Here is a 26,857-nt window from a genome sequence, read left to right as displayed (position 1 = left end):
CGTGAGCAGAGCTAACTGCATGTGATACGCAAGGACATAATCGAGTCGTAACATTCTGTGCCACAACAAATACAATGAAAGCACCACTGTAAACGCACATGCTTTTGTTTACACACAAACACACAATTTAACAAGGGATCTACAGCATGCAATCTATAAATATGTTTTTTTGTTTTTTTTTCTTTGCTCAAAAATGTTTTACAGTTCCTATCTGTAAAAGGTGACAGAACCCTTTCATTCATTTAAGATTAATTAAATGATAAAGAGATAGCAGTGTTCATTTTTGGACATTTATAAACTTTATAGATGCATATTTGCTTGTCGTTATGACTGTTAGCTGAAAATAAGAAGCGTAAAATGGCCCGTCGCTATAACACACGCAAAACCAATGATACAATTATGTAAATTAAATTAGCCAGACTGATTTTATTTTGTCAAATGTAGCATAACATTGACACATTATATGTTTTTCATTATACACCTAGTTTGTTATGCGATTTTTAATTACAGATTAATTTGATACAATAGGACAGGCTTTAAAGCATTTAAAGTTGTTCCCTGCAGAATATATTTGCACTTCCTCCAAAATAATAAACCTTATATGGTAAGATAAACCAGAATATAAGCAATAGCTCAATCGCACTACAGATTTCATCATTCTAGTATACAAAACATGAAATGCTCAATTGACTTACCTGACCGTACCAGTTATATTCCAGCATTTTGATTTTATGTATGTATCGCTCTCTTTCGCTCTTTATGCCACAACAATATCATGCATTACTTGCGTAGACTCATGTACGGGTCCCTCTGAGCCATCGACACACACACCCCAGCCTGTTTAGCACTCCTAAGCTTACGACCTGTTGATAATGAACCTGAACCCATTATTTTGAGTCAATGAATTGAAAGAAATGGGGCAAGGAATGAAAGCCACAGGGCCAATTACTGACTCTCTTTGATGTATTATTCTCCCTCACTCACTCAAATGGCTCTGCACATTTTGTCTTCATCCTCTGTTTTTCATTAATTATTCTGCTTGGGGTCAAAGTTCGGCCAGCTAATTGTGCAGATGGTTCAGCTTTGAGAATGGCAGTGATTCTCCAAAATCTGACACTCTCTCTAGCAGTGTTCAGCCACCTTGCATTATGCCAATTAATCCAATTCTTTGATTTTTTTTTTTTCTTTCTTTCTTTCTTGTTCATCCTCTCTTTCTGTCTCTTCTTTTGTAATTCATCTTCTTAAAATCTTAAGAGTTACTGGGGGGTCTTGGATTGGGACTGGTTGGGAGATTTTTAGGTCAACTAGAGTAACTAAGGCACTGTTTACACCTGGTATTAAGATGCGTTTTGGTCGATCGGATCATAAGTATACAAGGCACACACATACCTTTTTACACCTGCCATTTTAACCCATCTCTTTTGCCCACTTTCAACCACTTCTATCCTGATTTCTTCGAGGGAAGGGTCTATGGGCAGGTAAATTTATTTGTTTTTTTCCCCCAGATATTTCAATCTAATGGACAAAATAAGTTCACACAATTTACATATGAATGCACACGGAGACGACGGAAAAACATACCGAGAGCATGAACTTTAATTTCTGCTCTGACAGCCACAAGACCGGCCAAACGTGCGTGTTAGAATGGTGAGAGAACATTGTGCTTGGTACGTTTTTCGTCTTCAAACCAAACTTGGGTCTTCAGCCAAAAATCCCGTCTGGTTAGCGTGCCTCCCATACTGTTTACACATTAGGTCAGTTAAGCGGTCTTTTTTGGCACATTTGACCACATGAGCATCTACACTACGAAAGAAATCCGGTCAAATGCATTTTCGACTACCTCAGGAAGTGGTCGAAAGTGGACAAGCTAAAAATGTTTTAGACGCCATTTACACCTGTATTTAGCATCGTACACTTGTGATCCGATCGACCAAAATGCATCTTAAAATAGATACCAGGTGTAAACTGGGCCTAATAGTTCAGTGTTGGTGACACATGGAGAGCTTTATTTTACATACTGTATTCCAACCCATAACCTACTGGGACTGGGCAAGTAAATGTTTGTGGAATTTATTTATTCATGTATTTATTTATACAGTATTTATTTGGCAACATTTAATATTAATATTTCTCATTTTGTAGGATTTATATATTGTTAAATTATCATTGTCATTCACAATATTATATTGAAGACAGACATCATAGTCTGCTCTGAAAATCTCACTGAAATTTTTTAGATGTTTCTTTACAAAAAAAAAAAAAAAAAAAAAAAAACTTTTTTAAAACAATCAAATAAAATGCTTAAAAAGTAATAAAACTACCGTTTCATAACTTTTCCAGTTTTCCATTCATAATTACTGGATAAGGATTTCACTCAATGAGAACAATTTCTAGTAAACTGTAATATTTTTAAGCTGAACAGAAGTAGAAAATGTTTATTAATTAATTGTTAATTAAAAATCCATTTTCAAGACAGGAAAATGTGAATTTTAAATATCTGATATCTCCAGGTTTGCATGGGAGTCTTGGCAGCATCACACCATTACAAGAGACACAAAAATTAATTTTTAAGTAGATTTCCTCATAAAGGGCACAGGAATAATTTGATCATAAGTATTTTTGAAAGGTGCTTAGCAAGGGGAGTAAACTGGGGTTGACTGGAAAATGCAGTGCAACGTGGAACAAGATAACCCAGGATTACGTTAACTTGGGGATAAAACGTCCCCAGAAGAAAGCACAATAAAAGAGCTGCATATTCATTTATAAAATTACTCATGTCGTGGGGTCCTTATAAGGCTCTTCCTTCCAGGCTGCCTCCACTTTCTGGTTCTTAGTGTCTTTTAGTGTAGCCCTGCAACTAAATGGCTTTTCACAGTGTGAGCCAGTTGATCACACATATTAGAATGCATTTTCCCTTATTATTGCTGTAAAAGTCATCTTTCATCACTCCACCTCCAGGATAGTTCCCGCTTAGTGTTTTGGTTTATGGCATCTTCCACATCAGTACATCCTAGTTTCTCTCAACATGCAAATGACCTTATCAAGTTAGCAAATGGATTTATTTACTAAAATAAAAAGCCTGTTGGGGAGTATAGAGAAACCCACTCACTGACACCACAGAGGATTCCACAAGGATTTAGGAAACAAAAGAAATATTATTCTAGAGATTAACTTTCCACAATGGGACGAATAGAGTAATCTGAATGAGATTAGGAAATGCTAATGACGTTCTCCTCTGATCTTGATTGACATTTATCTGACTTCTTTCAGGAAGTATTGGCTGTCCTTAATGGCTAATACTTGCCACTTTCCTGCTTTTTACGTAAACTATATCAGAATGTATCTGAAATTGGTATGTGAATGGAAAATGACCGGATTTCACCACTTCATGGTTTTACTTAACTGATCCCACAGAATAATTATACTTAAGTAATTCTACAGCATCATTTTGTTATTTTTGTATATATTTTATTTTATTGTTTATTTTAGTTTAGTATAGATTAGTCTAGTCTAGTCCAGTCCCTCATGAGGGACTCATGCACCCTGACTGGAGAGGAACTCCTGTGTCCTTTTCAGTCATTTTGTCCAAAAGACGCCAGCGACTAATCAGTGTGGCTGAGCGGTGATTCTGAGATGTCGGCCTGAGGGTTTTGTGAGGGCCCATGGTGATACACCACATTAAGGGCCACAGTGGCCCTGTTTGATACATGTCTCCCCATCAAACGCAGAAATGGACTCACACTGATCAGAGGCCAGAGGTCAGTTGGGACAGGCAGATAATATCTTTGAAGACAAGAAGAGTCTAGTTCTCCTGCCTTTTACCGTTTAATCAGTACGATCAAAGCAATTCTATGCAGTGCAATATCACATGCAAGATCTGTCTCATAACAACAGACAACTGTGACACTGTTTTATAATCACCTTTCATAAATTAATCATCAGGTTCATGTTTTGTACTTTCATAACATTATAAGAGTTAATAATTATCATATCTATTGTTATTGTTATTAAATAATTATTTTTTAAAAATTCAAATTATTATTATTATTATTTATTAAACCAATAAGATTTTTAAACTGATTTTAAATCATGCATTCAAATGCACAAAATGTCTTTTTTCTCCTGTAAAGCTCCTATAAATGTAAATAAATATATAAATAATATAATTTTTTTTTTTACATATATATATATATTTTTTTTTTATACATCATATTTGTTGCATATACTGTCTAATTTTTTTCTGCTTGAAATGTGACCTGAATATTTTTTCAGATTCATCCATTAAAAAATTATCTTCTGCTCACGTTCATGCTCAAGCACAAACATCAGTGTGGACGTACAGATTCTGAAGTTTTATTATTCTGTCAGATTTGATTAAAAAGAAAGAGTAAAACCTTTACTGCTTGTAATAATCCCTGTACACCTAAATAGACCCCCTCCCTCCTTACGTCCCCTGTCTAGCCCTCTGGCCAGATCAGGCCTCACAGGTGCCCCGGGGCACAACGCTCTGCCCCGCTCAAGGCTAAAAGCCCACACTAGCATATATTCCATGCATTGAACCTTTTTCCTTTGAATCCTATTAGTGGCTGAACATGGTTTAACTGAAAAAGACTGCAGACTTCACTCAATTAGGCCTAATAGGATTACAGGGCTGGTATGGGCCGGGCGGTTTAAATAAGACAGGAATTTTGGCAGACACCTGCTACATGTACTGCATTAATCTTATAAAGGAGAATATGCTGGCTTGTTAATGGGGATTGCACATGCCAGGACTTCAGTTGCCATCTTTGTTGAGGCAAGAATGAAGCTTGTGATGAAATGACTGTTCACTTGTTTCAGGCCTATTCAGCACATCCGGGCACTTTGCCAAGGCATGTGTGTATCATCAGAACATCAATAAGATTGAAATTTTCTTTGGAATATATATCATTATATAATCATTATATATTTAACATTATGTATTCTATTATTTTCTATATAATATAAACAGATGCTACAGATTCTTTTGACCTTTTGAATCCCTTCATCTTTTTCTTGAATAATATAATATAATGTAATTTGAATAGTTTTGAATAGTTGAGTCATGAAACTCTATTCGCGTTCTGATTGGTAGTTTCAATGTAACTTCCACAGCCAATCAATTTCACTTATCCATTACTACTTCACGACGCATCCAAACAAATACACTAACTCTGCGCATTATGTGATTTCTTATTCTACCCCTCCACCTCCCCAGCACCACCTGCCTAGATCTGCTATGGGGGTCTCCCTCTCTCTAGCAGCAGCAGGATGTTTCCTTTAATTTTATGTTCTGAACATTTAGCAGAAGCAAGTCATACTTGCTCTGCAGCAGCAGCGTAGCAAATCTAGTCCGCCAAAACCAAACCATTGTACATTCCATTTACATTAATACATTTTTTTAATAAACTAACCTGACTGATATAATAACAGATGCTACAGACTCTTTTGACCTTATGAATTCCTTCTTTCAGACAGATAAACAGGTTTCCATCCCATATTGAGTTTTTACATTCAATATATAGAATTTAAAAGGCCGCTGGTTTAATCCTATTAGCAGGGAATGACCCTGACGGATCAAAGAGACACGGAAGGACCAAGCAACATCACTAAACAGCAGGGCTGTAAAAGTCCCTAAAAATGTAATTGATCAAGAGTACTTCTGATCAGAGTCAGTCCTTTTAAAGAAAGGGAGAACAGTGACACTGGCGGACTGAGTCACTCCACTGTCCTGGAAAAACCCCATATGTGGAAATTTGATGACAGGCCGTTTGTCATAATCAGCGCTGCTAATACGGTTTCCTCTCACTGATGATTCACAATTACTGGGTGCAAGTGAATTTTGATGTGTTCATCTTCTTCATCCTTCCTTACTCCCTTGATTTTATTTCCATCTTTCCTTTCTTTTTAGCAATCTTTTTTTGTCCTGGACGATTTAGTTAATCAGAAATCATTTTTGTGATGTGTTTATAAATGTTTCTCTTGATCCGTGCTCCACCCACCTTGCTTTAGAAATGCTTGTTTGTTGCAAAATAGATTTCATACTGTGAGTGCATGCAGAAGTATCAGTTATAGGCCTGGTTTCACAGACAGGGCTTAGATTAAGTCAGGATTAGACCTTAGTTCAATTAGGACATTTAAGGTGCCTTTGAAAAAAACATTACTGGTGTGCATTTTGAGACAAAGCAATGGCGCTGACATATTTTAAGGTATGTCAGTGCAAGTTGCTTTCAGTTAAAACAGCTCAAACATGCATTTTAGTCTGGGACTAGGCTTAAAGGGATAGTTCACCCAAAAATGAAGATTGTCCCAAAATTTACTCACCCTCAAGCCATCCTAGGTGTATATGACTTTCTTCTTTCAACCAAACGCAATCATAGTTATATTAAAAAAAATCCTGGCTCTTCCAAGTTTTATAATGGGCGTGAATGGTGCCATATTATTTGAAGCCCAAAAAGTAATCCATACAACTCCAGGGGGTTAATAAAGGCCTTCTGAAGCGAAGTTATGCATTTTTGTAAGGAAAATATCCATGATTAAAACTATATAAAATGTAATTACTAGCTTCCGGTAACGGCCATCTGCGTGTTCACAAGAAGAGTCAAGTTCCGACGTAGGATGTAGGAGTAGCTAAAGCTTAGGTGAGAGCAGACGCCTCTCGCGGGTCAAACAAATAGGGATAGGCTACAAACTCTAGCTCCTCCGACATTTCTCTTTAAATATTCTCATTTTAGACTTCTAATTAATGACCAGTGTTTTGTTTCATCAATACGTTTTCCGTCGAGTTAAAGGTCACTCTTCGCCCAGAACTAGACTCGCATACAGCAGTTATGGGAAGCCAGTTATAGTTTATAAAGTTATAAATATGGATATTTTTCTTACAAAAGTGCATAGCTTCACTTCAGAAGGCATTCAAAAAAAATAAATAAATAAAAGAAAGAAACATGCACGGATGGATCGGTTACAATAATGTCAATTACATGCATTTAGAAAATAGGGTGAATTTTCGTTTCATGCCAACTTTAAACCACAATTGTTTTCGCAAGCGACGAGTAACACTGGTCCTGGAGTGCAGCAGCAGCAGCAGCTGTCCCGTTTAGCTACAACCCTGATTAAACACGCGATTACTAAAGCTACGTGAAGGAAGGTGAGTTGTGTCGAGCAAAACTCTGCAGGAAAGCAGCACTCAAGAACGACCGTCCCTGAGCTTGTGATATGTCTCAGCTATGTAAACATGATCACTGATCTGTTAACGGCTATAATAGCAAACATATGAGTCTCCATAAACTCCCTGGCATCTGAGCCACTAAGGATGCAGTGGTGTAATTTTATTTATGAAGGAAATGTGTCCAGATAAATTCATATAGCACTATGTGTAGGTCATTAACACTAAAATCTTCAACACAATCATCAGTAAAACACAGAATTTGCACAGAAATTGATTCTCAAAGATGGATCGATACCAACTGATCCAATTTCATATATATTTATTTTGTGATGTTTGCAAATTGTCTTCCTGAATGTGTTTAGTTAGCACGTTGCTAATGTACTGTTAAATGTGGCTAAAGTTTCCATTGTTTCTTACTGTATTCACGGAGACCAGAGCCATGTCGTTATTTTCATTTTTAACACAAAAACGCGTGTAGTCTGTATAATTCATAAACGCATCTTCATTCTTATTGAGTCTCTCCAACAGTGTGTAGCTTTAGCCACATTAGCCGTGCAGCACACTATCAAAATCATTCAGAATCGAATTTTAGCAAACATCCACAAAATACATGGCATACCTATGTTATATGCTGCATCAAGAATAGTTTGTAATGATCCATTTTGCGAGTTTTATTTGCTGTTAGCTTCTGTATTATGTATGCCTCAGTGTATTGGAATGACGAGCGAGCGTGGGGGCGGGAAGCATGAGCTCATTTGCATTTAAAGCAACCCATCCACAAAAACGGCTTGATTTTGCTCACACCCAAATCGGGGCAAATTTGACAAGCTATAATAAATTATCTGTGGGGTATTTTGAGCTGAAACTTCAGACACATTCTGGGGACACCAGATACTTATATTATGTCTTGTCAAAAGGGGCATAATAGGTCACCTTTAAGCCATTTACAGGGCCATACATGTCCAGTGTAAGATTGTGTAACGCTTTCACAATTCTGTTAGCATTCAAGACTGTATTTAGCATCTCTATACTAAATACAGTAATCCAGTAATCTGCTCCATCAAAGCTTTTTAACTGTGCCTTTCCAAGGTATGGACTGTTATGAAAACCCGCTCCAGTGTACGCTACAACTGTCTGTCCCCATTAGACATCTCTTGACCTGCCCTCCCTCCTGCCAGTCCAGTGGGCCGCAGGATGTCAGACTGAGTTTGGGTCTGAGCCAGACGGGGTGGGTGGTCTCCCTTGCAGACTCCTTTGGTCCTAATAGTCAGTCGGGATCCAAACGGCACCCCCCATCTCCATCTCCCTATAATACGTCTTCCCATAACCTCTTGGCTCTACCCGACACACTCAAGATAAACCTCATAGGCAGGGGGGCGTGTAGATACACAGTTATAGATCTGTGTCTTCTTGAGTGAAAGTGTGTGTGTACGTCTGCAGTAGCCTCAAGGGACAGCACGCTTCTAAGAGACCAGCCTCTTTCCTCCAAACACAGGTAGCGCTGCAGTGTTTGAAATACACAGATCCATACCAAAACATAGACGCACACACACTTTAACACATGAAAGGCCTCTTGTGGACCAGAGCAAACACAAGGCAGCTTTGATGTGGTCCGGCCTCTTCTATTCCCTTTCCAGCCGCTTAAAACTGACTGTTGCTTTGCTTCTCCATCTGAAGAACTGATTTCTATCTTTCTCCTTCTGACAAATATTAAAAGTGCAGATGAAGCATCTATTTTTCTTCTGTCTGGCCATTTTAAGCAGATCATAATGTCCTCACAAAGATGGCAATATCCGAAATTCTTGTCCTTGTGGGGACATTTTTTGGTCCCCATGAGGAAAACAGATTATAAATCATACTACTGTAAGTGATGTTTTTTGAAAATGTAAACATGTTTTCTGTGATGGTTAGGGGTAGAAGATAGAAAATAGTTTGTACAGTATAAATATCATTGTCTATGGAAAGTCCCCATAAAACATGGAAACCAAATGTGTGTTTGTAAGTATTATTATTTATTTTAGTTTTTAATTATTATAATTATTATTTATTGTGTATTTAATAATACATTCAACAATATAAGATTTGAGAATGTTCAGATTTCAATATGAGCTTAAACATTTATCATTTATCTGTATTTTTCTTTCTTATATAGCATATATTTATATTTAGTCATTTATATTGTTCCCCTAAGCTATTCAAAAGCACTTCTGAGCAAGAAACTCACAAAAAGTTTTTTTTTTTTTTTCCCCAAGAGATTAAGAAAAAGCCTAAGAATGAAAAAAGAAGGGATGAATCATATATAGAAATTCACACCCCAGTTCAGGACCTTTTGCTTTTTACAGTCAAAATAAACACTTGTTGAATGTGACTATTGTGATTACAGTGTTTTGTCAGCACATAGTGTGGAATTACGTTCCGAAACAAAACCACCAGCAAATCCACAGCATCGAAATTCCAGACAAATGAGTCCTGGGACACAAAGGGCTGTTTGGGTGGTTTCTGGCTCAAATGTGCGGACACAGGCATGCGTCTATAATCACATTATGGGGTTAAGTATCAATGTGGCAGAAATGAGAAAAAAAGCCTCTGATTTTGTACAATGCAATTCACACACATATAAGGGTTACGGATAGTTAGTTATCTATCTATCTATCTATCTATCTTTAAAAGCATGTAGCAAGTGTGGCTAATAAAATCTTAGAAATATTTTTTCTTGGTGTCTAAGAATTTTTTATAACTTTAAACTGCAATATTTTATTTTATTTTCTGAAGCACATTGAATGTGACCCTGCCATTTCCCATGTCTTTGAAATACATTCATATATATATTCACAGACATGCCACAGACTCTTTCTCTTTCTTTTTCAGATTATGTGCGAGTTTTTGCCCCCCTCCACACCAAGGGGTTGTTTTAATTTGTGTTATGATGCATGTAACTAAATTAAGATCAGCTCTAATGATACTGCTAGCACTCTTGTGAGTGTGCTAATGACTTCCAGTCGCTAAAATAGTGACTTAGTCAACACAAAATCAGAATTGATCCTATAAATGTTGTGAAGGCAGTTCCACTTAATTAATATCAGTTAAGATACATTTTCCATGAAGAAATTTGTCACCGCAAAAAGCAAAAATCGCTGCATTGCATTCGATTTGCAATGTAATATTCTGCTAATCTCAATTAAATGCCATGATGCAAAAACTAAATGTGTCAGAGATTTTGCATACCTTCCATCGGTTCCAAGGCCAGGTTGAGGGCTGTTTGCTGTGGTAGGGACCTGGGTTCGGGTTGGTGTGGTAGGGGTAGGAGCAGGAGGAGAACGAGGGCCCCGGGGCCCACTGGTTCTGCAGGTTTGCTACATTAGTCGCAGGGGCTGCTTGAACACCAGAGAATGACTGAAACATTGCTGGATTCCTAAGGCTGCACGCTGAAAACACAACACAAGAGACAAGGGAGCTGTGAAATGTGATGTGTCACTGTATCTACATAGTTTGTTCACTTTTATTTAGTGTATTATTTTTAAAATTAACGTATAATTCATATTTAGCCATTTTCAAAACATTTTGCTTGGATTAGTATCTTGAAGAAATCTGTGTGATGTGTGAAGTCAGAATCAGTAAAGACTTTCAAATGAATTTAAATAAGCCGGTTGAGTGTACTGTCCCTAGGGTCAATTTGAAATCTCATTTGAGGGATGTTTTCTTTTAGCCTGTGATCCAATGCGTCTTTGTTTAGACTCACATTGCGTCAATGTTGCATGAAATGATTGAAACGAAGCTGAAATAATAAGGGGCAGCATGCCGCGTATATAGTCTCAGTTCAACTGTCACACACAATCAGTGATTTAAGTGTAAAAAGCTAATTGCCTTTTTCAGTGTTATCTACTTTAAAAGCAGTATTTTTCCGTCTGAAAGTGACAGATGAAGATGTTTTAATCATGTTTTAGTGTTGCAGTGTGACTATCATTTACACATTATTGGAATGAATTATTGAAAGATAGTCTCGGGGGGATAGATAGATAGATAGAGAGATAGATAGAGGTGTCTGTCTATCTATCCACTTGTCTGTCTACTTATCTATCTCTCTATATAGATAGATAGATAGATGAGTGGATAGATAGATAGATAGACAGACAGACGAGTCTATCTATCTACCTATCTATCTATCTGTCTGTCCATCTACTCATGTATCTATCTGACAGTCTGTCTTAGTCTATCTAACTGTCTCTCACTCTGATGTAGCTACACTTCAAAAGTTACAGCTGTTGCCTATCCATGTTTGACCACACTGTATATGCAAGGAACGATTCTTCCTTATTGTATGACTCTTCTACATCTTTTAATTTCAGATATCCGTTATGTTACAATATGTAGGCATGGTGTAGAGTTATGCAGCATGAGGATCTCATTCTATCAGAGAGAGATCAGTGAGACAGTGACGCCTCACACAATCAGAGGGGCCACGCTGAGAGCCAGACAGCACTGTGAAAGGAAAGAGCTCCATAATGGAGGAGCAGGAGGTTGAGCACAACGTAATTGGCAAGTCTTCCTCCTTTTTTGCCCACACCTCTCTACTTCCATGCATGGTGCAAGTGATTTTAAATTGCCTTCTTTCTCTCTGTATTCCCTCATTATTTCTCTCTTCCTGTCAGCATTGCAGAACAGTAGCATATGCGATTCTAGACACCAGTCAAATTCAGAGATGGACCGAAATGCTGCTAAAAAATGTTCCTGTCCATCTGTCAGCATTCCAGGGACAGAGCTGCTTTTAGCTTCCTTTATTTGAGACAATTGTCCCTGTCTGCACTTCACTTGGGCCTGTGTCCACACTGGGCCACTATTTGTGTGTGAGCCTCTCCATTATGAGGCGAGTAAGTATTTCTCCCAAACAACAGGAGCATTTTATAGAGCTAATACTATAATGAGGGAAGGTAATGATACTAAACCAGGGCTTTTTGTTTCAGGCTTCCAACTCCTTAGCAATGGCACTGTTTGACACATTCAGAAGTCAGAAATCCCAAGCCATTTTCCATTTACTACAATTTACCGAACAGTAAAACCCTATATTTGGCGTTCATCGGGATGCAAGGGGCGTGCAGGCAAACGGGTTGTTGTGCTAAACTGCAACCTGCTGCATTTGGCATTCTTATCATATCTTTCACATGTTGATTTAGATTTTTTTGTAAAGAATTAATCAGTGTTGCTTGCTAAAGTAATTATTTTTGCACATTCTTCTCATTATTGCTCATTTTGCTTGTACTTCTCCTACAAATCATGTGTACTATTACTTTTCTCAGATTACAGATCAGACTTTTTGGAGTTTAAGGTCTCGTGGACAATAAAACAAAATGAAATTTTAAAAAAATGCGGTAAAGAAAGTACTCAAGCCATTTCTTGAGACTTGGATTTGACTTGAGCTAGTAAGCAAGCACCCAGCAACTGCAAAAAAAAAAAAAAAAAAACATTCAGGACACATTAGCAACCGCATTGCAAAGCCCTGATAAATATCATGATATCATAACATCATGCAGACAAGTTTTGCATGAGAAAATGCCTCAAAAAATCTAGTTTTTGATGAAAAATGTGGCTTTTTCCCTCTTAGTGTCATTGATTTGCAAAGGGGTCATTTTTCAGGGTGAAGATGAGGTCAACGAGACACTGGTGAGCTTTAGCTAGTGATTTACAGTGTATAGTAAAACCCTTCAGGCTTATGGGTCATTGGTTAGCTGGTTGTGTAGGTGGAGACAATAAAGTATAGGCTATACTTCGATATTGTAGCCTCAGGTGAAATGCATATCGGCATGAGTATAAATCCTGCCCTGCTCTAGTTAAAAGTCTAAAGAAAGCGTTTCAATGTGTATATGTGAATATATGTGATATAAAATGTGTGTGAGAGAAAAAGAGAGTTTAGAGGATATGTCTCAGTCTGATGAGCTCTCCTTTCCCCCTGGGCTTCATTAAAAGCTTTCCCTCAGAAACGGCCCTGTGTGGTGCTTTGCCCCTCCACCAGCTCTGGACTGAGAGACAAAACACTTGTTTCCTCTCTCTCTCTCTCTCTCTCTCTCTCCTCATTCTTTCTTATGTCATCTCTTGAGTCCTCCAAAGGCTTTGTTACAGGCTTTTCAAGTTGAAGCACCTATTTATTTGCTCTTTTCATGGCTAATTCTTGGTTTTCTGCTCTCGCTGGCTCCCCTCAGATGCCGAGCGGGGCTGCAGTGCTTCTGCCTGTGCTCAGGCCCTGAGTCACTGAGTCTGGATAATGGACAGACTTAAGCTGGGTTCACACTGTACGATTTTGCCCATGATTCGGCTGTCTGAGACAAGTTTTGAGAATCCTAAAAGATTCCTCTGATCCCAGGCTAAAATCTGTAGTCTTTGATCGCTAGTTTGACATGTTCGCCGACAGCCGATTAATGACCACTGCGAGCAAATGTTAATTCTGCCAGTGTCAGAAGTTTTGGGGCACAGTCCTGTAGTGTGGCTTGTCCTGCAACAACCATCAAAGTGCAGAACCTGATGGCACAATTTGTGCGGCGACAACATTAACGCTATAGATTGTTTTTCTTTTCCCGCATGTAATGCGGCTCACCGTCAACGAATGTGTCATGGATGATGATGCAAAACTCTGTTGAGCCTTCTCGCGTGTGTCCGTCTTTAACACGTCTTGACTGCCGTACAGTCTGACATTGATGATAACAGAGACCTTACAGTGTGACTTGGCTTACAGTAGGAATCATGTTCGTACAGTCTGACAAGCAACAGTCGCAAAGGACTATTATAATTCATACAGTGTGCACCCAGCTTTCTTTCTCTAATCAAACTGCTTCATACAAAACATGATTGTTTTGGGAAATATTGTTTTACTTTTTGATATATTTATAGTGGGGGGGATCAAGGTTTGACTGTTCAGCATTGTCCAATAGGCAACATATAAATTGCATATATTATTACAATACATATTTTACAAACATTACATAATAGTAGATGGTACTTATTTTATTTCATTTTATTGCATTGCATTAGCATGCATGTAAGTTCCTACATTGTAGGCTTTCCTAAGGAGTTCGTTTGTACAATACTGAGGATTTAGAAGGCCACAGTGAGTTTATTTGTTTTGGTGATTTCTATCATGTTTAGTGTAATCTGGCAGCTGTAATAGAGCCTGTCTGGACAGTGAGACTGTTCACTCTCAATCTCAGTCGTCTATCTCTGTTGTAATCCTGTTAGGAATACCCACTGAGCTGTTTGCATTCCCCACACCTGATGACCCGAGAGAAGGTTTATTCACTTTTTACTCACACTCAGGTTCGCTATATTAGAGAGGACATCTCATAGAGGCACTGATTTTTGTATGTGATGTCACTTCTTGTACATGCCATTGAAGAGGACCTATTATGCTTTTTTACAAAAGCATGAAAAAGGTCTGCAAAGTTACAAAGCACAAAGTCGATTCCAAAGGGATTTTTATTAGTAAGCACTGTTTCTGAACTCGATTGTAGTCTTGAGGTTCCTTCTGTGAATGTACATGTCACAATATTCCTCATTTTAATAATTCCCACCCAAGGCATACGCAAAATAAAGGGGCGAAGCCTGGTTGAGTATGTGTTGAAACTTGTGATTATGGTAAGGGGCATTTTTCAAACTCTCTCTCTAAGCAGTTGACCAATCACAACACACTATTCCAGCTGACCAATCAGAGCACACTGTGCTTTTCAGAAGGAGAAGCTTCATAGAGACAGGAACTAAACAGAGCATTACTGACCCTATAAACAAAATTAAGATTATAATATAGCCTCTCTAATTGCATATGTTTTCTTGTGCACCACATTTGGAGAAGTTATGAAAGTTGTCACGCATAGTTCAGATACAGAAAAAGAAACAGTATTAGCAGCTTTTCCTAAATAGACCAGACAGGGAAATAGAGGCTTGTGTTTGTGTCTGTCTAGCCGGCGCTCCACTTGAGTCGGTCTCTTCTCAGACATGGAGCCTCGGTCAAACCCAAGAGCCACAGGCCGAGGAGAGAGCAAACATTCAATGTCATCTCTGATTGGCCAAGGTTGAGCAGTGCCTCATCTTCCCATGAACTCCTCCGCTGTCACTGATTGGACGAGGTGAGCCGAGCCTCACTTGTGTCTGAACCCTGCCTTGTGCGAGACGCCGGTTGTGTGATATGAGAGCTGCTCTGTGGGCCTCATAGACGCTGTTGGGAGATGGACTCAGGGTGGGCGGTCTCGGTCCTGAGGGCTCTCCAACCATCGCTTGCAGTGGAGAGCTCCTTCATCACCACGCCGTCATGATAGCCCAACTCTTAAGAGCACCAAAACCACCTCTCCTCAACAAGGCAATTCAGACTCCCTCCCTGTCATTAATCAATATGAAGTCTGAAATGTGAATGCCGAGATATTCGATTCCTGCCCTTTATGAACTTATCTGTGTTGGGGGAAGTTATTAGACTTGAATATCAGAGAGGAATCCAGTGTATTACAGCTTTAACTGCAGTTCCTTGGATGCCCACAAGAGGTCACTGTGTAGACGGCACAGAACTGGTAACTTGAGGAGTTGAGAGGTCTGATAGTTTGCATAACTTTTAGTTTTTCTTTTGCTTGTACAGTAAAACTCAATATATTAGGCAGACATCTTCAACATTACAGTTTTCTAAAAGGATTAATATCTTTAACAATTTTTGCTTTACAATTTCTTTAATTTTCAAAGTAGGATGTCAAGATCATATTATTTTGAATAAATCATTAATAAAACGTGAAGATGATGATGATAGCGTGTGTGTACACAATGTAAAATATATATTAATATATTTATTATTAGTAGTAGTAGTATTAAACATTATATTATAATTATTTAATATAATCTAAAAGGAAAATTTAACAGTTACACATTTTTAACATTTTATTGCAGAAGGATGTTACGGTCATAATTTTGAATAAATCATTCATACAATTCATTAATTTATACAAAATATATAATAAAATATGATATATATATATATATATATATATATACACCAATTTGTATGTTTTGTATATTTGCAGGTTTTGTAAGTCATTTGAAGTAAAGGTTTAAACAAAAAGTCTGATTTTGTTTAAATAATTTGAGGTTTGTAAAGTTTTTTTAGTCAGTTTTTTAAAAAATTACGTAAATAGGAAATTTAATAAATGTAAAAAATGTTTTTAAAAAATTACAAAACATGTCAACATGCAAAAACTATCACTGTTACTAATTGTTGCACTGCTGTTAACATTGTTGTCATGAGGGCTTGGTTTTCAATTGCATACTTCAAGATAATAGTAAAATGCATGTCATCCTGCATCTGTCCACACCTCTCTTTCTAATATTACAAATAGGACCACAGTGATCTTGTGACCTTTCAGAGGTGGGTGGGCGATATTGAGTAAGCGCCGTCGTGTGAATCAGAGGTGAACACGACACACTGGCCTTCAGCACACTGCCCTACTTCCTCTGAACACAAACACACGACACTCTCTCTCTCTGTCTGTCTTGCACACATCCCTCTGTAAAATGCACACATCCCTCATCAGTTCTGTGACATTTCAAGTTGTTTTGAAAGAGGACGTCATACTTTCGTTTTATATCATTTCATCCCCTATTTTTGCCCTTAAGGTCCACTTGTGTTTTTTGTCATAATTCAGAATTTGTCATAGTTTAGGTTTTCATTGGCATTTTCTGAGCGGTGATGTAAAGACCTTCTACAAATGTGAATTATGTAACAGTACCAGGAATCTTATTAACAAACTTTGGTCACTTTTTAATTGGGGTCCTTCAGAAGGATAAGCCGTTAGGAGCTTGGTTTCACAAAATGGTCATTTTGGAGGATAATTTGAGTTCTGAAAGTGAGGTTTTGTAGTACAAACTCTTTAACTCTTCAGAAGATCAAAACAAATTACATTTCTTATGATATGACCACTTTTATGCTGTTTATACCTAGAATTCATAGCTAACTTTCCCTCTAGGATGCATTCATGATCCATATATATATATAAATTATAATATATATTCTACTTAATATAATCTAAAAGCAAATGTATTTAACAGTTACAAATTTTTAACATTTAAATTCATTAAACTCATGTTATGATCATATTATTTTAAATAATTTATATAAAATGTATAATAAAATATACCTTGTTTTGTCTATGAAATTATGGGTAAAAGAATCTGTTAAATGACATTTAGTAAACTACTTATTTGCAAAATATAAATCTGAACATGACATGCATGATATTTAATTGAAGATGGAACAAAATTAAAAACTAGGGTACAATCTCTTTTAATATAAAAAATAAAAGTAAACTAAATGTGACAAGAATTAATCACATTGTCAAAAATGTTTTTAAGGAAAACAATATGGGATGTGGATGCATTTTCGGGTTTAGCTGGACCTAAAGCCAGTTCAGTCCATCTCCAGTCTCCTAACTATTTTTCCTCATTTCTTTCCCTACACCTTGTCTCTGCTGATTTTTTCTTCTTAGACTTATCCATTATCTCGTTGTCATTGAAATGTTAGATATCTTTCCCTCTCTATTTTCACCTTCTGTGTCTCAGATCACCTCTCCATGCCACCTGATCAACACCTGCGAATCTCCTGCTCTCAATTTCTCACTCATTCTCTCTCCATATAAATGTCATTAATCTTTTGATGGGCTCTTGCTCATCTGTCTCTGATGTTTCCTTGTGTGTTCTTTTCTTTCTGACCATTTCAAGTCAGACTCTTCCACGCGTCTGTGGTCTCATGAGAGATTCCAATATGCTGCTATTTTAGAAGCTCAGCATTAATGCACATCAACTGCCCCACACTTCTGCTTTATGTTATATCTCCTCTGTTATGCAACATTATGTAATGTCTGGTGAAGGGTACAACAGGTTTCAAAATGTGAACATTTGCCAAAGTTTATGAAGATGTTTTATTATTTGTATTAACATTTATTATTTATAATTTTAAAAATATTTTTCATTATTTTTCTATTTTTATTATTATTATTATTATTATATTCTGCTGTAATAGGGCTAATGATTTTTTTCTGGTATAAAGATATATTATTATTGTTGTTGTTTTATAATTATTTCTTTATTAATATTTTATTATTTTTTTCTGGTGTTTTATTGTCTGATGTTTTACTATTTGTATTATTATTAATTATTTATCATTTATTTTTATTTTTTTCATTTTTTTTATTAAATTCTGATGTAAGCTGTAACAGGGCTAAACATTTTTTTCTGGTAGAAAGGTTTATTATTATTATTTTATTCTGTGTTTTATTGTCTAAAGTGTAATTTGTATTATTTATAATTTTCAATTATTATTTGTCTTGATTTTTCTATTTTTTATTATTATATTCTGCTGTAAGCTCTAACAGGGATAAACAATTTTCTGGTATAAAGATTTATTTATTATTATTATTTTCATTATCATTATCATTCTTTTATAAGTATTTCTTTATATTTATTTTATTATTTTATTGTGGTGTTTTATTGTCTGGTGTTTTTTTTATTTGAATTGTTATTTATACTTTTAAAATGATTATTTTTCTTAATTTTTCTATTTATTATTATATATTCTGCTGCAGAATTTTTTTTTTTTTTCTGGTATGAAGATGTATTATTATTTAATATTTTATTTTTTTATTTTATTATTTTATTCTGGTGTAGGGTACAATAGAAGGGCTTAAGAAAATGTAATTTTTTTTGGTCCTAAATTGTAAGATATGTTATTTTTTTATTGTTCATTATTAAATTTATTATTACTACTCATTAATTATTAATACTTAATTTACTTTTATAATTTACCTTTTTTTTAATTAAATATTGGAGCAACATAATTTGTGTGAAAAGAAATAATAAAAGATTAAAAAAAAAAAAAAAAAAAAAAATGAAAGCATCAAGGGGTTTGATCCCACAGCACCCTGAACAAAACTGAAAACCGTCTTTTGTCTTTAAATAAATGTTATGATTCACAATAGCATAAATGAGCAACAAATAGAATCATTAAATGTTTGTTCAGATTATCTCAGGCTCAACTGGTTGTCTTTGCACATGATGGAAATTTTGCAGTGCATAATAAAAAATTTGTTTTACTCCTGGATGTGTTTAGCCCATTGCCCATGTTAGTACTTGCTATTCGTTCACTCTTACAGGGGTGATGGTCTTGAGCAAAATCACTTTAAAAGGCGAATATAAATCAGTGTGCCTTTCTTGCAGAGTCATACCTCGTGTCGTGATTGTGACATTCGCTCATGTGCTCAATTCAAACGCCCCCTGCCCCCATATAATGGCACTCTTTAAAGTGAGTGCAAAAGAAACCACATCCTCCACAAACAAGAAATGGGTGCAAAAATCCCATGATAGATGGAATTTCCTGTATGTAAAACAATATATGTGATAGGACCTGAATAGAGGAAGTTTAATTGAAGAATGTGGTGGAGGCTACCACTTCTTCATTTTTGTTTTTTTATAGTTTTCCTTTTTTGCCATGTCACTTTGTTGCTGTAGACACTAAGTTCTCTTAATGCGAGTCCTGGAAATGCATTACTCAAGAGCAGACAGACCTACATCAGATGCACCAGATTTATGAAAACAAAACCCCTCCCAAAAAATCTCTGTTTTACATTTATACACACTTATTTCCAAATCAACTCTCAGTTACATTACTTAAAGGGATAGTTTACCCAAAAATCACCCCTCATGTTGTTCCAAACCTGTATGAGTTTCTTTTTTCTGTTGACCACAAAACAAGATCATTTGAAGAATGTTGGTAATCAAACAGTTAATGGTAGCCATTGACTTCCATGGTATTTTTTCCAAATATGGAAGTCAATGGCTACTGTCAACTGTTTGATTACCAACATACTTCAAAATATCTTCTTTTGTGTTCAACAGAAAATATAAACATTGTATTAGTGCCAGTTGAGCTACAAGAACAAAAGCATATGCCTAATGCATAAAAGTACATTTTAGTACCTTTCTGAGTAACTGCTGTAAAAAATATGATCAATAAGTTATGGCAACATGTTTTGTGTATGTAATATAGTTTGAGGTTTTTTTTTTTTTTTTTTTTTTTTTTTGTACAGCCAATTTGATTATGCTTAAAAATGTATGGCAGCATAAGTTTTTAAGTTGAAATATGTTTATTTTTTATAAATACAGAGTACTATACACTGCTTTAAGTATACGCTTTGTTTATGCTCAGAGAGCAACATTTTGCCTTATGAATTAACAATAAAATTATAGTGAACATCTTCACAATGTATTCAAGAATAAAATGCAGAGGTTTAGCAATATTAACTTAAATATTTGGAAATATCTATATTTACACTTTAAATATTGTCATTAAGCGGGTTTGTTCGATTTGTCTGTTGTTCTACGATGATTACTGTTTCAAAAACAAATAAGTGAATTATAAAAAGTATTATCCAGATCTGCAAGTTTATATTTTAAGAATTACTTTCAAAATGGCAAAAAAGTGACACCAGAGACCAAATTTGTTTAAACAAGAACTTTAAAACCAAATTTACAGTGATGCTCAGTATAGCTCTGGTCTCTCATTGGTAATATGGTAATATGCTCAAGCATCCCTCGTTACTGGACGCAAACTTCTGTGTAATATTTCTTTATCATAAGCACGCTGTAGAAGAAGCCGACTAGATTAATAGTTCTTGTGTGTGTGGCAGATTAAGTTCAATGAAAAATATTAATTACCTGTGATTGTCTGCTTCAGGCGTGTTTTATGTTCTATGAAGTCAGCGGTTGTTCTCTTGCTATTAGTTTGCCGGCAAGATCAGCAAGACTTGGTCCGATATAAATCTTTATCTATTTCCTCTTTTTCTTCGTCCATGGAACCGCGTGCAAATGGGAAGTCTCTATTTTACATACAGGACATCTTGAACCTAGAAAGTGAGATATTATTCATTTTTATGTATTATAACTTTTCTCCCTGGTTTCACAGACAAGTCTTAAGCCAGACTAAAATGCAAGTTTGAGATGATTTAACTGAAAGAAACTATCTCAAAATATGTACAATTGTCTCAAGATGCACACCATTAAAGGCACATTTATAAAAGCTATATAAATGTACTAATTGAAGTCTAATCCTGGCTTAATCTAAGCCCTGTCTGTGAAACCATGCCTTTATGTATTATAATAAGTTTTTCTTATTGTTGTGTTCAATGTAGAAGTTGTGCAGTGTTGACTGTAAGTGTTCACATATTGAACTGATGGAGATTTTATGCTTATTTTTGCTCTCATAAATGAAAACCATTCTTTTCTGCCATAAAAAAAATAAAAAAGGGTCAGGAGGGTCAGCAGAAATGTCCAGTACTGGTTTTTCAGATCAACAATAGAAGAAAAGATGAATCAAGACCTAGAGGACACCTAAATCAGAACCCCAGAGAGTTGAGTCAATGTTGTTTCTAAGCATTTTCAGCCTGTTACAAATGTTATTTTGTCTTTTTTTTTTTTTTTTTCCCACTGGTTTCATTTTCCAGACTTCACATACATTGCTGCAGCTTCTCCCAGCAGGTATTTTGATTTTGTCCTGTGAAATCCAATGTACGTCTTCATGGTGGATTGTGTCCTGACACAATCATCTCTCTGGTTTTCAAAATGTACAAAAGTCCTTACCTGTGAATTATTTATGTATTTAAGTATTTAATTTATATTGTTATTTTAGTATATATTGTTACTTTTCTGGTGTGTGTGGGGGGGAGAGAAGAGAGAGAGAGAGAGAGAGAGAGAGAGAGTGTGTGTGTGTGTGTGTGTGTGTGAGAGAGAGAGAGAGAGAGAGAGAGAGAAATAGAGAGAATGAGGAAAAAGAGAGAAAACACTAAACCACAGTGTCTATATTAGTTAATGTTCTGCCTACTGGCTGTGACTTCTCAAATGTCATTACTAACGTGACATTAAATGCCATATTAGAAATGTCATTTGTCCATATATATTTATCCATTTGTCTTAGTATGAGGATGTGAAGTGCATTCTGCACTGTCATGGACTATCATGTGGGTGTACCTTTCAGTTTTTAATGTTTTTGAAAGAAGTCACTTATGCTCACCCAGGCTGACCAAAAATACAGTATAAACAGTAATACTGTGAAATATATTAAATTTTTAAAACAATATTTTCTACTTTTATATATTTTAAAAGGTTATTTACTCCTATTATGGTAAAGCTGAATTTTCAGCATCATTACTCCAGTCTTCAGTGTCACATGATCCTGCAGAAATCATTCCAATATGCTGATCTGCTGCTCAAGAAACATTTATTCTTATTAATGTTGACACTTAATATTTTTGTGGAAAGAACCATGATATAATTTTTCAGGATGCATTTCTTTGATGAATAGAAAGTTCAAAAGAATAGCTTTTATTTAAAATGGACTTTTTTTTGTAACATTATAAAAGTCTTTACAGTCAGTTTTGTTCAATTTAATGCATCCTTACTGAATAAAAATATTAATTTCTTAAAAAAAAGTTATTGACCCCAAACTTTGAATGGTAATGTATTTGTTTTGTATTGATTGATCTATTAGAAAGACACTATTTTTTATAATTAATTTTAATACTTATTTTTTTTTTTTCAGAAATTCATTTTCATTGTGAGGGACTATACAGTATGTGCAGCTAGATATACAGTCTTTTTCTATATTGTAATTATTGTTTGAAGAGCAGAATTTAAAGAAAAAAAAAGGATGTTTAGTGTTTTGAACAAGGTGTTTGAAACCAACATACAAAACCACTGATACTGATAAACACATCTGTGTGACAACTAGCCCTGTTCTATATACCGCATGTGTATGTGTGTGGTCATTTTAGCAAGAAATGAAAGATGTGTTTGACTCGAGACAGACATCTCTGTGTTTAGAGGATTATCAGCAGGGAAAAGATTGTTCAAAGCAGAGAAAAAAAATTCTGAAGCGTTTTAAGTGTCCCTTAACGTGGCGCCCTCACCTCTATCCCAAAATTCCCTTTGTCCAAAAGTTTCTGGCGAGAACAAACTTCCCCCCGCATCTTCAAAACCTGATCACTTTGCTTTATTCTGATCAATGTGCTCCACGTTTCTCCTCTCGGTGTCAGAGTAGTCAGGAGATAAAAAAGCAGGAGGGAAGGAGGGGTGGGAGGGTTAGAAGGCTTACTTTTTTAGATGCCAATTGTATGTGTCTCTGTGGCTGCCTTACCTGTGTTCCTTTGATCATAGCTGAGCATGGAGTGGCGTTTGATTCCAGGGCTACTTTGACAGCTCGCAGGCTGGCAGAAGCCTCTCGGATGACTGGAGATCAGAGAAGACAGGCTGGAAAGCAGAAGTCCAGCTGAGAGAAGATCAGAAGAGGCACAACTTCAACCAGAGCTATTGTGAAGGAACGTAATGGCTTAGATAACTTTTTCCCCTCCATCTTCTTTTTTTTTTTTTCTTGTGAAAACTTACCCTTCAGAATTTTGAATTGCCCACTTTAAGGTCTGTGGGGCTTTGTCTGGCTTTGACAAATGAGGCATGTTTTTCTTTCTGTCTTGTCCTGGAGAGCCCGATCTATTTCAGCAGCGTCACTCCTGCTTCACGTTCTGTTGTTTTAAGTACCGCTGGTTCAGCCTGGTTGACTTGCTGTAGATGTACACACTATAAAAAAGAATAATATAATTGTATAAATGTACAAAAATGCCTTGTTTACATCTATAAATGTGTAAAACAGCTACATCACACCTGCATGCTTATGTAGACTTTATTAAATCTGCATATATGTCTTCCTTTGTTTGTTTGTTTTGGATTAATCTGTTTTGTGTTAAGAATTTGCAAATGAAGATTTAAAAGTTGAAATATTGTTTTCTAAAATGTGTTAATTTAGCTCAGTTAATTGTCAATCTATTGTGACCACACAAAACATACAGAGGGCTCCTGTGGTGTAATGTCTCCCTCTGGTGGAGGATGTGATGAACATGTTACACTGCACTAATTTCATATCAAGTGGAATGTGTCTTAACATAAAAATAAATTGTAATAAGAACGTATGTTTAAAAAAAAAAAGAAAGAATAAGCTCTTACAAAAAACTGCTGTACTGTAAAACTGCCATAAATAAAAGAAATAAAAACTATTCTTGCACAGTTTAAAGCTGGTCCCATTTTCATTGTAGTTTTACATTAATAAACAATAATAGTAACTCTGTTTATAGAATTTTAGTGGGTTCACCTTTTTTGACAGGTGACATTAATTAAGCTAATTAGTTCAGTGCAATTTAAATATGTTATCCATTCTCAGTGAGTTTGGACTGAAGGTTATGATAACTAGACTGTTTTTTTTTTAATCTGTACAATATTATAATTAACCTAAGCCTATAGTCAATATTGTGCATTATATGGTAAAATAAATTGTGATTGGCTGTGGTTGACGAAAATTTAAATAGGCATGTCTGTTCAAGCCGTGGGTGCTTATGGGAAATGTTAAATGTTATTTATAATTATAGGGTTATAATTCTGTTTATCATTCTGTTTATTGTTAATTGCATGATCCTACATTAAATTTTACTGTCTACTTCAAGGATGTATGAAATACAGGCCTGATACCAGTATGATTTATTAGCTTATTAGACATTTAATTAGATTCACGTTCTTTACCTGTACTTTAAGATGACAATGCCAAAGCATAAATAATAATAATAAACCTATAGTTCAAAAGGACTAAAAGAACTTAAGATAAAATTATCTAAGCTCTGTGGCTGATCACTTGACTTTCATATATGGAAACTCTGGTTCAAATCTTACAACTACTAAACTTTGTCATCATATGAAACAAGGTTCTCAATAAAACCCCATCCAAGACACACTTTTTTGCTAACATTAATTTGTTGGCATTATATCCAACAAAATGGTACAAATGCCAAAGTTACAAGAGAAAGTCACAGTGGCATAAGTGGCTAAGCACGTTCTCTAGTGACGAGACTGCGATAGAGGCATGGGTTCAAATCTCCTCTCCATGATCTTTAACTAGTTTACGGTAAAAATCACAGGTCACATGCAGGTTAACAGTGAAATAAAGTTCCAAAACTTATGTCGGCTCAACGGGCTCAGTGGCTCGGGTGATAAGACATTGTGCTTTGATCATGGAGACCTGAGTTCAAATCCAACTCTTGCATATGTTACGTTGTTGGCATTATATCCAACAAAGTGGCCCAAACGGCAACTTTCAGTGTTAAAGTCACAGTGGCACAAGCAGCTAAACACATGTTCTCTGATGACGAGACTGCAATTGAGGCATGGGTTCAAATCCAACTATTGCTGATATTAAATTGTTGCCATTATATCCAACAAAATGGTCCAAACGCCAACGCTTAGCGTGAAAGTCACAGTGGCACAAGTGGCTAAACACATGTTCTCTGGTAGTGAGACTGCAATTGAGGCAATGGATTCAAATCCCACTATTGCTAACATTAAATTGTTGCCATTATATCCAACAAAGTGGCCCAAACGGCAAAATCCAGCGTGAAAGTCACAGTGGCACAAGTGGCTAAACACATGTTTTCGGGTGACGAGACTGCAGTTGAGGCATGAGTTCATATCCTGCTATTGTTGCCATTGTATCCAACAAAATGGTCCAAACGCCAACATTCAGTGTAGAAGTCACAGTGGCACAAGTGGCTAAACACACGTTCTCTTGTGACGAGACTGCAGTTGAGGCATGAGTTCATATCCTGCTATTGTTGCCATTATATCCAACAAAATGGTCCAAACGCCAACGCTTAGCGTGAAAGTCACAGTGGCACAAGTGGCTAAGCACATGTTCTCTGGTGACAAGACTGCAGTTGAAGCATGGGTTCATATCCCACTATTGCTAACATTAAATTGTTGCCATTATATCTAACAAAATGGTCCAAACGGCAACATTAAGAGTAGAAGTCACTGTGGCACAAGTGGCTAAACGCACGTTTTCTGGTAACAAGACTGCAATTGAGGCATGGGTTCAAATCTCACTATTGCTAACATTAAATTGTTGCCATTATATCCAACAAAATGGTCCAAACGCCAACGCTCAGCGTGAAAGTCACAGTGGCACAAGTGGCTAAACGCACGTTTTCTGGTAACAAGACTGCAATTGAGGCATGGGTTCAAATCTCACTATTGCTAACATTAAACTGTTGCCATTATATCCAACAAAATGGTCCAAACGTCAACACTCAGCGTGAAAGTCACTGCGGCACAAGTGGCTAAACGCACATTCTCTGGTAATGAGACTGCAATGAGGCATGGGTTCAAATCTCACTATTGCTAACATTAAATTGTTGCCATTATATCCAACAAAATGGTCCAAACGACAACGCTCAGCGTGAAAGTCACAGTGGCACAAGTGGCTAAACGCACGTTTTCTGGTAACAAGACTGCAATTGAGGCATGGGTTCAAATCTCACTATTGCTAACATTAAACTGTTGCCATTATATCCAACAAAATGGTCCAAACGTCAACACTCAGCGTGAAAGTCACTGCGGCACAAGTGGCTAAATGCATGTTCTCTTGTGACGAGACTGCAATGAGGCATGGGTTCAAATCTCACTATTGCTAACATTAAACTGTTGCCATTATATCCAACAAAATGGTCCAAACGCCAACACTCAGCATGAAAGTCACAGTGGCACAAGTGGCTAGATGCCCGTTCTCTGGTGATG

At 36.3% G+C, this 26,857-nt stretch overlaps 1 protein-coding gene across 3 annotated transcripts in view; it reads right to left on the bottom strand.

Moving 5' to 3' along the window:
- Positions 1-25,783, bottom strand: part of tfec (transcription factor EC) — a 53,349-nt gene extending 27,566 nt beyond the window's left edge. Inside the window, exons 1-4 of one of the 3 annotated variants that reach the window (XM_051891203.1) lie at positions 23,633-25,783; positions 23,385-23,516; positions 20,912-21,099; positions 10,412-10,611 (exon numbers count right to left, since the gene is read on the bottom strand). In XM_051891203.1, coding sequence (XP_051747163.1) covers positions 10,412-10,588 — 177 coding nt within the window. In that variant the 5' untranslated portion in view covers positions 10,589-10,611; positions 20,912-21,099; positions 23,385-23,516; positions 23,633-25,783. Of the gene's footprint in view, positions 1-10,411; positions 10,612-20,911; positions 21,100-23,384; positions 23,528-23,632 lie in introns of those variants that run through there. The other 2 variants (XM_051891205.1, XM_051891204.1) reach the window with 2 other exon arrangements.
- Positions 25,784-26,857: the final 1,074 nt, after the last annotated feature.

This window comes from Ctenopharyngodon idella, chromosome 4 (assembly GCF_019924925.1).
Source record: "Ctenopharyngodon idella isolate HZGC_01 chromosome 4, HZGC01, whole genome shotgun sequence".
Lineage (NCBI taxonomy): Eukaryota > Metazoa > Chordata > Actinopteri > Cypriniformes > Xenocyprididae > Ctenopharyngodon > Ctenopharyngodon idella.
Note: the sequence above shows the minus strand (reverse complement) of the source record. Positions and strands in the feature narration are given on the sequence as shown.